The following is a 15,270-nucleotide window of genomic DNA, read 5'->3' on the forward strand; positions in this document are numbered from 1 at the left end:
GTTGGGAAAGATGGAGGGCACAAGCAGAAGGGGATGACAGAGGACGAGATGCTGGGACAGTGTTCTTGAAGCTACCAGCATGAGTTTGACCAAACTGCGGGAGGCAGTGGAAGACAGGAGTGCCTGGCGTGCTCTGGTCCATGGGGTCACGAAGAGTCGGACACAACTAAACGACTAAACAACAACAAGTCAAATTGCCCTTTATATTTGCAAGCCGGTTTGGTGTTTTGGTTTTGTTGCATGACCGGGGCTGGCTTACCGTCACCAGGTTGATGAGGGAGATGGCGTTGAAGGAAATGCCCCAGAGAGTCATAGCTCCCTGGGTGTCCACCAGGATCATGATGATGGTGAACAGGTTGATGAGTCCTGAGCGCAGGTCCATGCCCAGCAGCACACAGCAGACCAGGAAGGTGGGGAGCAAGCAGACGGCCAGGTTGATGACTCCCGCGAGGGCGATGCTCAGGAACTGCTCGTAAAACACGTAGGTGATCCTGCAGAAAAACCACAGCGGCCGTGGGAACACCAGCGAGGCACAGAGACTCACTTTGCCGCTCTCTCTGGAGCCTCGCTGACCCCAGGGGTGAAGAGCCAGGAAACGAGAGACAGTTCCTCCCAAAAAAGGACAATATGCCATTCTTAATCGGGATCTGCCATTATGAGACAGACTAAGTTGCGAGACTGATAGTCAGAGGGGGAGGTGAGCCATTGCTTTGTTATCATGTTTGTATTGTGTGTTTGAGTGGGCAAACCCTCCTCTGGAAAGACTGATTTATGGTGCAACTGGTCTGGGAAAATTAATGAGCAGACGCTTAGACTTTATTACATCGGAACAGACTAAAATGCCGCCTGCCGCTTGAGCAGGACTGTTGGATCAGCGTGTTGTGATTTAAGGAGAGCCTGACAAAGTTCACACAGAAAAATAACAATGTTTGGTTTAACTTGCCTGCGGAAACAACTTGGAGGTTATTAAGAAGAAAAATGATAACAACTAGAATACTGGAAGGTGGGATTTGTGAACATCAAAAGCAGCAGAAATATGAGATGATTGGACCCTCACATGGGAACCCCCAACAAAATTTAAAATTTGGCAAAATATTCGGACTACATAATATGTATTGGTATAATTCGGAATAATTAATCTGATATGATTGGATTGTTAAATGGAAAACTTAATAAAAATTATTATATATTAAAAAAGGACAAGATGCCCTTTCCGGTCCCTCCCCAGCCTCTCCCCACATCTTACGTGTAGGGGAAGACCGTGAAGTCGGGGTCCGTTCCTGGCACCTGCCGCATGGCAGCGGTGATGTTGGCCGCCAGTTCCCGGGCCGCCTTCAGGGCTGCTGTGTACTCCTGGGAGTTTTTGAGGGGCGTGTGGTATGCCATGAAGCGGGATGCTGTGGAGAGAGGAGACAGGCACTGCAGTGGCCCAGCCACCCAGAGGGGCTGCAAACCTTCGGAGGGGCATTAACTACCTCCCTACTCCTGCAGCCTCCCACCTCTGAAGTGGTGCACCAGGGGAGATGGCTCTGGACTGTATACGAAGCCAGAAGCCCACCTCCCCGTCTGCATATCCCTCCACCCACCCTGGTTGCCACAGCAAGAGAGTCGCTGCCCTCCTGGCAGGGCAGCAGAATTCGCACCTGGAGCTTCTTCTTATTCTGGGGGATGGGAGGGGGGAAACACTCACCTATGACTTCCCCATCTGGCCCCAGACGCACAGACGTGTCATAGGCACCACGACCCCTGGAGAAAAAGATGGGGGGGGCACGTTGAGTGTCAGAGAGAAGCACTCCCCATGGCAGACCCAATGCAGCAGGTGCAAACTGGAAATGGCCCCAGAGGCCTTTTTATTTTATTGATTTATTTATTGCGATTATTATCCCGCCTCCTTTCCCCCAAGGAGCTCAAGGTGGTATACATACTTCTCGCCCCCATCCCGGCATTTTAGTCTCACCACAACAACAGCTTTCCTGTAAGGCAGGCTAGGCTAAGAGACACTGTGACTGGTCCAAGGTTACCCAGCGAGCCTCATGGTAGAGTGGGGAGATTCGAACCCTGGTCTCTCTCGGGTCTTAAATCCAGCACTTGAATCACTACACCACACTGGCTCAAAGCCCAGGATAGGAAAGACTTAGGGCATCCCAGCTGGCTAGCAGGCAGCCAAGCTGTTTGCTGCCTACAGTTCCCCAAACGGCTTGGAAACAGCCAGCCCCATGGATGTCTCACACATCAAGACCTTCCTCAGAGGTCCCTCCCTCAGGGCCTGGATTTGGAGCTCTCTCCCCACTGAAACGCGGGTGGCGCTGTGGGTTAAACCACAGAGCCTAGGACTTGCCAATCAGAAGGTCGGCAGTTCAAGATGGGGTGAGCTCCCGTTGCTCTGTCCCTGCTCCTGCCAACCTAGCAGTTTGAAAGCACGTCAAAGTGCAAGTAGATAAATAGGTACTGCTCCGGCGGGAAGGTAGACAGCGTTTCCGTGTGCTGCTCTGGTCCGCCAGAAGTGGCTTAGTCATGCTGGCCACAAGACCCAGAAGCTGTACACCGGCTCCCTCGGCCAGTAAAGCGAGATGAGCGCCGCAAACCCAGAGTCGGCCACGACTGGACCTAATGGTCAGGGGTCCCTTTACCTTTTACCCCACAGAGGTCCAGCTGCCCCCAGGAAAAAACTATGGGCTCCATACCAATCTCCAACCTCCTTGTGTACCATTTCCTGCAAAGTCCACCTGCAGCCTGCCTACTCTGGCCTGGCCTCGTGGGCTCCAGTGGCTCAATCCGGCTGCTCCTCAGCCTCGGATCACCAGCTGGCCCCCCCTTCCGGAAGGGGTGCCTCGGCAATGCACAACCAGGCAAGAAGACCCTCTCTGGGAGGGGGGAATAATTCCCTGCTGTAGGAACAATCACCCAGACCCGAATCCTGACCCACACACATACACACACACCCTGGTGCTTGCAGTACTCACGCCTTGGGGCATTTCAGGTTGGGCATGTCGTGGAGGAACCAGGGCAGGAACCGGTGGAACTCCTCGACACTTGGCCGGAGGGTCCCGCTCATCAGAGGCATGCACTTTTTCAACAGGCAGGACAGGGAAGCTGGGGGAGAGAGAGGCAGAGGAGAGGCTGAGCCCCAGGTCCAGGCAGGAATCTCTGGTCCCCTCCAGCTGCAACCTTGTTGTGGTTCTGGACAGGACAGCGTTCTTATTCACGGGGCGCATTGCCCACATGAACCTGGGCATTTTCCTTTGATCTGCGCTCTCTGGGGGCTGCAGAGAGCAGTCTGTCTGAGAATGTGAGCAGGGTAATTTCGTTTTTGTTAGAGACAGAACGCTGCGGACACGCAGCTAGATTCTGTAGGTTTTCTTTTCTGTTTGTTGTGCTTCTAAATAAAGAGTGTTAGATTAGAAGCACTGGTGTCGAGCTGAGTTATTGAAGACACCACGTCGACACAGACAAGCCAGTGGCGTAGCGTGGGTTGTCAGCACCCGGGGCAAGGCAAGTAATTTGCGCCCCCTAACCCGTGGATTTGCGCCCCCTAACCCTAACCCCCAGATGTTGCGCCCGGTGCGGCAGGCCCCCCCTGCACCCCCCATGCTACGCCACTGAGACAAGCCATTTTATGCTGTGTGTGAACTCTACTATCATCCAGCAACTGAGAAGCATGGCAGCGCGTGAGTGGAAGCGTGTAGGCGCCACTGAAGTGTCGGATTGCTCGTAAATCAGATATATTGCAGTGCCAATGCAGCAGACCCGTGGGTCAAAGGATTTACGACCCACAAACTTTAACAAACCTTGGGCAGGGAACCCACCCCCCCAGGGGATGTCCCACCACCCCCTATACTTTCATAGAATGATAAAGCTGTAGAGTTAAAAGGGCTCCCCAAGGGTCATCCAGCCCCACCCCCTGCAATGCAAGAATCGCAGCTGAAGAATCTCTGGCGGGTTTCTCTGCTTACTGTCGGTGGAGGGGCAGAACTGGTCCTTGTCTGGGCCGAAGCTGTGGATGCGGCAGCAGCTAGAAAAGGGGCTCAGCCAGTCAATGAAGTCGTCCACCCAGGAAGAGGCAGGGATGGCCAGGAAGGACCTGGGGGGAGAGACAGCGGCATGGAGGGGGGCCAAAGAGAGAGCGCAAGGCTCAAAGAGCAATAATAATAATAATAATAATTTATTATTTGTACCCCGCCCATCTGGCTGGGTTTCCCCAGCCACTCTGGGCGGCTTCCACAGAGACCACAAATACACTAAAATGTCGCACATTAAAAACTTCCCTGAACTGGGCTATCTTCAGATGTCTTCTAAATATCAGGTAGTTGTTTATCGCTTTGACATCTGACGGGAGGGCGTTCCACAGGGAGGGCGCCACTACCAAGAAGGCCCTCTGCCTGGTTCCCTGTAGCTTTGCTCCTCGCAATGGGGGAACCACCAGAAGGCCCTCAGCGCTGGACCTCAGCGTCCAGGCAGAAAGATGGAGGTGGAGATGCTCCTTCAAGTATACTGGGCCAAGGCCGTTTAGGGCTTTAAAGCTCAACACCAACACTTTGAATTGTGCCTGGAAATGTACTGGGAGCCAATGTAGGTCTTTCAAGTCTGGTGTTATGTGGTCTCGGCGGCTGCCCCCAGTCACCAGTCTAGCTGCCGCATTCTGGATTAATTGTAGTTTCCGGGTCACCTTCAAAGGTAGCCCCACGTAGAGCGCATTGCAGTAGTCCAAGTGGGAGATAACTAGAGCATGCGCCACTCTGGTGAGACAGTCCAAGAGACTGGCAAGAGAGCAGGAGGCAGGCACAGGGCACTTGCTCCTCCTGGGCTGCCTCGGCCGTCTTCCAGGCCTTAGGCCCCTCCAGGAGCACCACCTGTGGTCTACGGGGTGGGGGCAAAATGAAAAGCCGCAGCGGCACTCGTGGACTGGCTTGCCAAGCCCAGCCTGAGGTGCCACTGGTGAGGTGAAACGAGGAGGGATGGAGCTGATCTTGCAGTGATCAAATGCAGCAAGGTGGGCTCATCCTGCCAGGCACCTGATCCTGGACCCGATGCTGAACCTCAAAATATCAGGAGAAGCTGCTCAATGTTTGTCTGGTCCTCAGATGGTTGGGGGCTGCCTTGGTTTTGAGCTTATTGCCCTCTGGAGCCCCACAGACCACTAAGAATCTCCTGTGCCTCTTCTAGAGCCTGGAGGGCCAGACCACACTACCTTTCCTGTATGAATAATAATAATAATAATAATAATAATAATAATAATAATAATAATAATAATAATAAATTATTTGTACCCCGCCTCTGATTGTGGAGGCAGAACATAGATGCTGTGACTAGTAGCCATCAATAGCCATCTCCTCCATGACTTGGTCTGTTCTCCTCTGAGGTCTTAATAATTATTATTAATTATTATTATTATTATTATTATTAACTTATTATTTCTACCCTGCCCATCTGGCTGGGTTTCCCCAGCCACTCTGGGCGGCTTCCAACAAAGATTAAAAATACATTAAAATGTCACACATTAAAAACTTCCCTGAACAGGGCAGATGTTTTCTAAATGTCAGGTAGTTTTTTATCTCTTTGACATCTGATGGGAGGACGTTCCACAGGGCGGGCACCAGCACCAAGAAGGCCCTGTGCCTGGTTCCCTGGTATGAAGCAAACTCCAGGCTGCTTTCTAGTATCTGCCTGGGGGTCTGCTGCTCCTTCTCCCCCAGGAAGAGTCAGGGCAAAAGAGCTTCAGCAACTGCTCTTTTACCACCATGCCCTCCCCAGTCAAAGCATTTTTTTCTCTGCCCCTCTAAGACGAACCCTCCAGGAACCCTTCCTCTCTCTATTTTTTCTTATGTTTCCTGGCAGGTATGTGGAGGAAAGAGCATGCAATAATATTCTGGCATGTTTGAGGGCAAAACTGGGGAGGGGGGGTGCTTTTGTACACCCACCCACCCACCCACCCCCTTTTTACAGGAGCAGAACGGCTCCTCCGAGCGACTTACACATTTGGGAACTGCACGGCGGACTGGATCTTCTGCGTCAGGGAGTTGTCATCGCAGCCTGAGCTGGAGCAGACACCATTCATCCCTTCCACCGTGGAGAAGTTGTAGCCTGGCGTGGTGACAAAGTAAGTTGGGGCCCCCACCATGAAGTACGTGTTCAGGTACTGGAAGTACTGCAGCATGTAGGAGTCCTGGGGAGAGCAGAGCATGAGAACATAAGAACTGTTAAGTTGTGGACGAACATATCAGACGACACAGCGATTCTTCAAACAGCTCTTCTTTATTCAGAGGCCAGATCAGAACTGAACTGAGGAGCTCAGTCAGCCTGCTTATATAGAGCTCCAGTACAATGTAACTGTAGCAACGTTCTAAAACTATCCAATCACTGAACGTCACTTTTCGATCCTTCATTTGCATACAAACTATCCAATCACTGAACGTCACTTTCGATCCTTCATTTGCATAACTATCTACAGTATCCCCCTGCTGGCCCAGGGTGAGTACATAACAAGAACCACCTAGGACATGTGATAAAATGAAGGGGGGAAAATTGGGAACTGATCTATAATGAATTAAAAAAGATGCTTAAATATACTTTCCCCAAAAGGCCTGAAGCTTTTTTGCTAGGCTTGATGGGGGAAGATATTAAGAAAGTAGATCAAAGATTATTCATGTATGCTACGACTGCTGCCAGAATCTTGATAGCCCAAAAATGGAAAACACAGGAATTACCAACTGTGAAGGAATGGCAGACAATGATGGTCGAATATGCGGAATTAGCAAAACAGACCCACAGGATTCGCAATCAGGGGTAAACAAAGTACCAAAAAGAATGGAGTAAATTTATGGATTGTATGAGTGAGAACTGTAGAAATTTGAAGGCGTTAGCAGGACTGAAATAAATCTTATGACATGGCTTAGATATTACTAAGGAAGTGTGGATTTGAGACTGGAATAAGAAAACCTTCGGAAGGGAAGGAGGGAAGTTAAATCGCTCTATGGAGCGTAAAGTAAGACAGATGTATAAAGATATGAAATATTTATACTTCATTAAACAGGAAATACTATTTTTAATGTTGCCGTCATTTTGCTTGCTTGCTGTACGATAGAACTGTTGCTCATTGGACCTGTTTATATTGTCATTTTTTTTGTATTCATGTTTTTCTGTTTCTTTTTATTACTCCGTCCCCTGCTCTGGGACTGAAAACATTCTATGAAGAGCGAGCTATAAATCCTGCAAATAATTTAATTAACAAAGCTACTGGAGGAAGCCAGGTGGAATTAAGCAGCTCCCTTCGTTAAGGTGCAGCGCACCCAGACTCAGCCAAGTCCTCAAGTTCCCTGAAGGAACTTCCTCGTGGAGAAGCCCCTTGGGGAACCATCATCATCACTGCCCCAGAAGACCAGCAAGCCAGCCAGCTCTTACCGTGGGCATGGCGAGCTCCTGATTAAGCCCCACTTCAACATGCAACATCAGGAAGATTCCAGCGCAGAACATGAAAATGAAGATCAGCATCTGAAGATAAGAACACAAGAAGGTCTCTGTAGGTGAAGCAGCAGGATCAGGCCAAAGTGTCTAGTTCAGAATGCCCAGGGACCAACTAGAGGCTCCCAGGAAGCACACAAGTCTCACCTGAAGGCCATTATTTTATGTGTTAGATGGATTTTTCCCCCTCTCTCCATTCACTCCACCCGTCATGGGTGGGTCTGTGGGCTTCCCAGGTGGTGTCTCATCCTGACCACGGCCTGCTTAGTGGTGGCCCCCCTGGACCTTCAAGTCACACCCTCTCCCACCTCTGATCCTGGAGGAGGTAGATATGGACTACAATAGCTTGGACTACTGCAATACGCTCTACGTGGGGCTACCTTTGAAGGTGACTCGGAAACTGCAATAAATCCAGAAAGCGGCAGCTAGACTGGTGACTGGGAGTGGCCGCCGGGACCACATAACACCAGTCTGAAAGATCTGCATTGGCTCCCAGTACGTTTCCGAGCACAATTCAAAGTGTTGGTGCTGACCTTTAAAGCCCTAAACGGCCTCGGTCTAGTATATCTGAAGGAGCGTCTCCACCCCCATCGTTCTGCCCGGACACTGAGGTCCAGCACTGAGGGCCTCCTGGTGCTTCCCTCCCTGCAAGAAGTGAGGTTACAGGGAACCAGGCAGAGGGCCTTCTCGGTAGTGGCACCTGCCCTGTGGAAGCCCTCCCAGCAAATGTCAAGGCAATAAACAACTATTTTACTTTTAAAAGACACCTGAAGGCGGCCCTGTTTAGGGATGTTTTTAATGTCTGACGCTGTATTATTTCTGATATTTGGTTGGAAGCCACCCAGAGTGGCTGGGGAGACCCAGTCAGACGGGCGGGGTATAAATAATAAATTATCATTATTATATTAGATATGGCTTCCAAGACTAACAGCCACCGAGGGGGAGTTGGTTAAGAAGGCTCAGAAAGAAGGATTCTTCTCCCTGCACCCTGTGTTCTCTCCTGCCTCCTTCTTGCCACCTTGCCTGCTCTCCACCTTGGATTCACACACACACCAGAAGACCACCCTCTGCCACCTAGCCAGCAGCACTCACCACCATGAACCGGACGAAGCTGTTGAGCAAGAAGGGAGCATAGAAGCGTTCTATGAATGTGCGGAGGAGGCTTCTTTGCTTCTTCTCTGGGCTCTTCTCCTCCAGTTGGACGCAGCAACACAGGTCAAAGCGAGAGGCCTGTGGGAAAAAGGGGCGCCAGCTGAGGACCCCGTTGGAGTGTGGGGCTGGGGAGGAGGAGGAGGAGGGGTGGTTGTGGAAGCCTGCAACCCCAGTCAGTAAGGAAACCCTTCCGCCTCAAAAATCCACTTTAAAAGAAAGGCCCCACCCACCTTCTGCCTGCGGGCATCCAGAGACAGCAAGGCCACAAACATGGACACCTGGAGCAAGAAGTCAAAGAGGACGGCCAGGGCAGCGTTCAAGGCAAAGGTCCGGACAGCCGGCATCTCCGACAGGCCACCTAGAAGCAGGAGGAGAGGCGTAAGGTCCAGCAGCAGATCCTGGCTGCTGGATCAGGCCAAAGGCAGAGGTCTATCCTGCCCTCACAGTGGCCAACGAGCTGCCCTATTGGGAAACCCATGAGGGCCCTGCCCCCAACTGTGGCTTCCAGTAACTGGGATTCAGAATACACTCGGAGTCGAGAGTGGATTGCATGCTCTTTATTCAGCTCATAGTGGCGAGGAGGAATGGAAGTTCCCCCACAATGTCTGCTTTATATACATTATTTACACAATGGGCCCCATGTGATTGGCTAATTCCAGGATTCACCTGTAGGCCAATCAGGTTACGGATTCATTTCCACCTGGAGCTGGATTGGGTGGCTCCTGTGGACCAATCAGACTGCTGCTTCTGGATCCTATTGTTCTAGGACCAATCAGACTGCTGCATTCTGAATCCTATTGTTCTAGGACAGTCTGATTGGACTGCTGCTTCTGGATCCTATTGTTCTAGGACCAATCAGACTGCTGTATTCTGAATCCTATTGTTCTAGGACCAGTCAGACTGCTGCTTCTGGATCCTATTGTTCTAGGACCAATCAGACTGCTGCATTCTGAATCCTATTGTTCTAGGACCAATCAGACTGCTGCATTCTGAATCCTATTGTTCTAGGACCAATCAGACTGCTGCCTTTTGGATCCTATTCAACTCAGTACGTAACACTGCCCCTGACTGCGGAGGCAGAACAGAGCCATCCTGGCCAGTTGCCATCAACAGCCCTCACTTCCTCCATGAATTTATCTCATTCACTTTTACCTCCATCCAGATTGGGAGCCATCACTTCCATCCTTGAGAGGGAGACCCACTGTTTGGCTATGCACTGCATGAAAGTCCTAGCTTTTACCTCTTCTGAATCTTCCAACATTCAGCTCCATTGGAGGTCCATGAAAAAAAGGCACAGGGTGGACCTCCTGGACTCTCTGGCCACAGGGTGAGTCAGCATCAGCTTTAAGCTTTGGGTTACTGCCACTGCCTTGTTTTCTTCTTTTCATCTCTCAGGGCTGAGCCCACATTGGGTTCTCCTGGATTTTCAGGACCCCAATCCCCTTGCAGCTTTGACTGCTCACTCCCAGGCAGGCAGGCCTTGTCACAAGGCTGGGATGAGGGCATCCCTACAAGGAAGCCTCTGGCCCATTCAGCAGTCCTGCCGCCATCACAGCCTGAGTTGCGGTCTCTGTCCATGCAGCTAGACAGCTGCCGCCAGTCAAAGGGCCACAAAGCAGCTCTGCATTCTAGAGACTCCCAGGCTCGAAGCTTTGCAAAATCAGATTAGTCAGGCATTTCCCAAAGCCTAACTGAGGGACACGGGTGGCGCTGTGGGTTAAACCACAGAGCCTAGGACTTGCCGATCAGAAGGTCGGCGGTTTGAATCCCCATGACGGGGTGAGCTCCCGTTGCTCAGTCCCTGCTCCTGCCAACCTAGCAGTTCAAAAGCACGTCCAAGTGCAAGTAGATAAATAGGTACCACTCCAGCGGGAAGGTAAACGGCGTTTCCGTGCGCTGCTCTGGTTTGCCAGAAGCAGCTTTGCCATGCTGGCCACATGACCCGGAAGCTGTATGCCGGCTTCCTCGGCCAATAAAGCGAGATGAGTGCCGCAACCCCAGAGTCGATCATGACTGGACCTAATGGTCAGGGGTCCCTTTACCTTTAACTGAGGGATCGTCACATTTCCACATTCTATGCAGTTTTCTATCAGCCCTGCTCTTTCCCCAGCAAAACCTGCTCTTTAGCACTGAATCAGTGCAAACATCCATCTGCAGAAAACCTGCAGATTGACATTTGCTCTGAGATTGAAAAGCAAAGATGGGCTTTTTCCGGAGAGAAGTGGCAGGATGAGCAGAAATCTAGGTGAGCCCCGAGAGCCCTGCCACCCTTCTCTGCCCAAACCTGGCTGCATTTGGCCACCAGGGTTTTGTACCCGACTCCATCCTTGGAGAAGGAGTGGCTTTGCTCACCCAGGAAGAAGCAGATGACTTCGGAGAGGCTGCAAAGGAGCATGCTGGGCGCCACGTCACCCAAAACCCGACCGATGTGTTGCTCCGTCGACTCCCCAGGCCGGGGCTCACACCGCTGCAGTGGGAGGCAGAGGAAGGGGGTCTGAGAAACGGGGGGTCCTCACCCACAGAGCAGCAAGACAGAGAAGTCGAGGTGTCTTCCGGGGTTCTCAAACAGGGGTGGTCTGGCCTCAGCTGTGTGCAAAGGTGTCCCTGCAATCTGGGCTCTGTTAGACCCCCCTTCTCCTTCCCCAAGGCCCAGCAGTCCTGAAGTAGGGGAGCTGCTCTGTTCCGGACAGGACCAGCCTACCCAGAAACTCCAGCGGGTGCAGAATGCCGCGGCGAGACTCCTTACGGGGTCCTCGCTGTGAGATCACATTCACCCGGTGCTATACCAGCTGCACTGGCTCCCGGTGGAGTACAGGATCAGGTTTAAGGTGCTGGTTTTAACCTTTAAAGCCCTATATGGCCTAGGACCCTCGTACCTACGGGCAGTGGCGTAGCGTGGGGGGTGCAGGGGGGGCCGGCCGCACCGGGCGCAACATCTGGGGGTTAGGGTTAGGGGGCGCAAATCCACGGGTTAGGGGGCGCAAATCCACGGGTTAGGGGGTGCAAATTACTTGCCTTGCCCCGGGTGCTGACAACCCACGCTACGCCACTGCCTACGGGACCGCCTCTCCTGGTATGTCCCACGGAGAACCTTATGCTCTTCAAACAAAAACATCTTGGAGGTCCTGGGCCACAGAGAGGTTAGGCTGGCCTCAACCAGAGCCAGGGCTTTCTCAGCTGTGGCCCCAATCTGGTGGAACGCTCTGTCACAAGAGACTAGGGTTCTGCAGGACTTGACATCTTTCTGCAGGACCTGCAAGACGGAGCTGTTTCACCAGGCCTTTGGCCAAGGCACAGTCTGACCCCCTCCTTTGGTAATCCTCACAGAACTCTAGCCCTATTGATTCGATTTGAATTAATTTTATAATGAACTGATTTTAGAATGTTGTATTATTTTGTTGTTGTTAGCTGCCCTGAGCCCGGCTTTGGCTGGGGAGGGCGGGATATAAATAAAATTTATTTTATTATTATAAATTTATTACCCATGAGGCTGGGTGAGGCAGTTGCCTTGGGCAGCAGGCTGGGGACAGTTGGTAGGGGTGGAATATCTGGCCCCCCAAGCAGCATGCTGCTTGCCGCTTCTTGCCCCCGTTGCCTGTGGCTGCTGCCTAACAAGAGCAGGCCCATGGCTGCCTCTGTTTGTGCCTCTTTAGCCTCCGTTGCTCTTCCCGCTCAAGCAGCAAAAACACCTTTGTTCTGGCCATGCCAAGCCTTGGGAGCCAAGGGCACCCCTCCCGGCATTTCTCGCACCTGGTACTCCAACACAAAGATGAAGATGTTGTCCGCACCGACCGCCAGCACCAGGAAGGGGACGACCTCGATGATGATGAGGGAGGAGGGCAGCCCTATGTAGGAGTAGAAGCCCAGGGACGACAGCACAGCCCCCAGGACCACCAGGATTCCTCCGAAGCCCAGCGTCACCTTGGAGTCCACCTGAAAAGATGAGGCAAGGCGTGGTGACGAGAGGATGCTCCTCAGCACAGAGACGCACGGAGGCAAGCCCAGTCTTTGCACCTGCTTCTACACCCAGAGAGGCATGAAGCCGCTTCCGGTTGTTGTGCTGGGTCCAGGAGAAGAGCAGGGCTCTCTCCGTGGTGGCACCAAACTCCTGAAGCACTCGGAAAGCAGCTGCTCTTTAAGTATTGGAAGCCTTGATGCTGCAGGAGGGACTGGAGCTCCTCTGTCCCCCCCCCCGCTCCTCCTCCTCCTCTTGGGTCTGGCCACCTCCACCCGCCTTGCCGTGGGGCAGCCCCTTCATACCAGGATGCGCTTCCAGCTGGAGTACTCGCCCAAGGCCAGTGCAATGTACACAAAGATCACCAGGTAGCTGACAGCAAAGATGGGGAGGTCCTCCCAGGTGGTGCGGTTGATCTCGTCCTCCAGTGAACGCTGCAGGTATTGTTGGGGGGGAATAAGAGGGCCTTAGAGTCTATAGGGAAGACTTTCCACCTGCCTTCCGCACTCCCTTCCTGGCGGATGGGGGCAGATATTGCTTTTGCTGCTATTTGGATGTTTGCATTTTATTGTTTTTAGTGTTTATTAGCATGAGATGTTTGCCCTAATGATATTAGGCATGACTTTTTGGTTCAATCGTGCTCTGTTCCGTAACTGTTAATGCATTATCTTGAAATGTATTTACCGTATATTTACGTTGTACGCCCTCCATAATATTCTTAAGAGGGTCCCTTCTCCAGTCTTCAGAGAGCAGCTGGAAGTGGGGAGGCAGAAAAAAGTCCTCCTTTCCTTCCACTCTGCAGTTTTAATCCGAAATCTCAGGGGCAGCACTGCGCCCAGAGCTCGTGCTAATGAAATTCCCTGTCGCAAAACAATGGGAGTTTCGAATACTGCACCTTGAGCATGGAAAAGCAGTGGGGGAAGGACAACCAATGGGAAAGGCCAGCTCAGCATTGGCTTCTCGGGCACATAAGATACTCAAAGCGCAGTGGCGTAGCGTGGGTTGTCAGCACCCGGGGCAAGGCAAGTAATTTGCGCCCCCTAACCCTGAGTGAGCCAGGTAGAGGCAGAGAGATGCGAGCGCCCCCCAAAATGTTGCGCCCGGTGTGGCCAGCCCCCCCTGCACCCCACGCTACGCCACTGTCAAAGCGCATAACTCAGGCCAGCCCTTCTCATTCCTTGCACCACCCGAGAGATGCCCCTGATTCTGTGCCCGCTCAGCTCAAGCTCTCCAGGCACACAGGAATGAGAGGGACATACAGTGGTATCTGGGGTTAAGAACTTAATTCGTTCTGGAGGTCCGTTCTTAACCTGAAACTGTTCTTAACCTGAAGCACCACTTTAGCTAATGGGGCCTCCCGCAGCCGCCGTGCGATTTCTGTTCTCATCCTGAGGTAAAGTTCTTAACCCGAGGTACTATTTCTGGGTTAGCGGAGTCTGTAACCTGAAGCGTCTGTAACCTGAAGCGTCTGTAACCCGAGGTACCACTGTACTACTTGAAAAATCCCAAAGTTTAAAAATGATGAACATCAGGCTGTCCTGGAAAATTTTTCTCCTCTCCTCCAACACCGACCTGACTGATTTGGGCAGCGAGGCCAAAATAATAAGAATAAAGTAGGCACAGCACAGGAGGGGAGTGGGGATGGAATATAACCCTCTCCAATCAGCCTAGCTTGGGACGCGGGTGCTGCTGTGGGTTAAACCACAGAGCCTAGGGCTTGCCGATCAGAAGGCCGGCGGTTCGAATCCCCGCGACAGGGTGAGCTCCCATTGCTCGGTCCCTGCTCCTGCCGACCTAGCAGTTCGAAAGCACCTCAAAGTGCAAGTAGATAAATAGGTACCACAGTGGCGGGAAGGTAAATGGCGTTTCCGTGCGCTGCTCTGGTTCACGAGAAGCGGCTTAGTCATGCTGGCCACATGACCCGGAAGCTGTACGCCGGCTCCTTCGGCCAATAAAGTGAGATGAGCACAGCAACCTCAGAGTCGGTCACGACTGGACCTAATGGTCAGAGGTCCCTTTACCTTTTAATCAGCCTAGCAGGTCACTTTAGGGCTGGCTGGACACCTGGGGTCCACTGGTCAGTGGAATGGGCTGGTTCTGGCCGGCAGATGTTGGGCACCGCTGACCGCAGTGGTGTGTGGTGATCCCTGCCAGTAGCCCCAGCCCCCAATGGCAAATGGGAGGAATGAGGGTCCTCAGTAGGGACGCTGGTGGGGCAGTAGCAACACCCACCTCTGCCATGTAGGCGACTGTGTAGCTGTCTTCATGTTTCCGCTGGAATTCCTGCACGATCTCCAGGAACTGCTTCTCCCACAACATGGCAAAGTCAAATCGAGGGTCACTGGGAGGGAAGTTGTTCAAGGAGAATGTCAGGATGAGGGCCTGGCCTTCCGAGTACTCCTCCTCTGTCAGGCAGAGAAGAAGGAGGTCACAGAGAGGCAGGTTGGGGGTGGCACATCCGCAAGGCTGCAAGACCCCCCCCCCGAAAGCCACAGTTCCCTCACACACAGCCCCCCCTTTCTCCCTCAAACCACAGGTATGGTGCTTTCGCCAGGCCCCTCAGGTGCCACTGCTGTACCTGACTAGGTGGGGCATCTTGAGGCCCTCAGGAATTTCCTCTTTGGATAAGTATAATGATAGAGGGCCTTCTTGGTGGTGGCACCCGCCCTGTGGAACGCCCTCCCACCAGATGTCAAAGAGTAAAA

At 52.4% G+C, this 15,270-nt stretch overlaps 1 protein-coding gene across 1 annotated transcript in view; it reads right to left on the reverse strand.

Moving 5' to 3' along the window:
* The window catches only part of NPC1L1 (NPC1 like intracellular cholesterol transporter 1), a 34,159-nt gene that overhangs the window by 8,559 nt on the left and 10,330 nt on the right, over positions 1–15,270 (reverse strand). The window contains exons 4-16 of the mRNA XM_081922944.1: positions 14,798–14,970; positions 12,871–12,999; positions 12,361–12,543; positions 10,963–11,077; positions 8,841–8,968; positions 8,551–8,688; positions 7,399–7,488; positions 5,973–6,163; positions 3,954–4,081; positions 2,964–3,093; positions 1,691–1,746; positions 1,247–1,397; positions 260–491 (exon numbers count right to left, since the gene is read on the reverse strand). Coding sequence (XP_081779070.1) covers positions 260–491; positions 1,247–1,397; positions 1,691–1,746; positions 2,964–3,093; positions 3,954–4,081; positions 5,973–6,163; positions 7,399–7,488; positions 8,551–8,688; positions 8,841–8,968; positions 10,963–11,077; positions 12,361–12,543; positions 12,871–12,999; positions 14,798–14,970 — 1,844 coding nt within the window. The remainder of the gene's footprint in view (positions 1–259; positions 492–1,246; positions 1,398–1,690; positions 1,747–2,963; positions 3,094–3,953; positions 4,082–5,972; positions 6,164–7,398; positions 7,489–8,550; positions 8,689–8,840; positions 8,969–10,962; positions 11,078–12,360; positions 12,544–12,870; positions 13,000–14,797; positions 14,971–15,270) is intronic.

Source organism: Podarcis melisellensis (genome assembly GCF_964234715.1).
Source record: "Podarcis melisellensis genome assembly, chromosome: 8".
NCBI lineage: Eukaryota > Metazoa > Chordata > Lepidosauria > Squamata > Lacertidae > Podarcis > Podarcis melisellensis.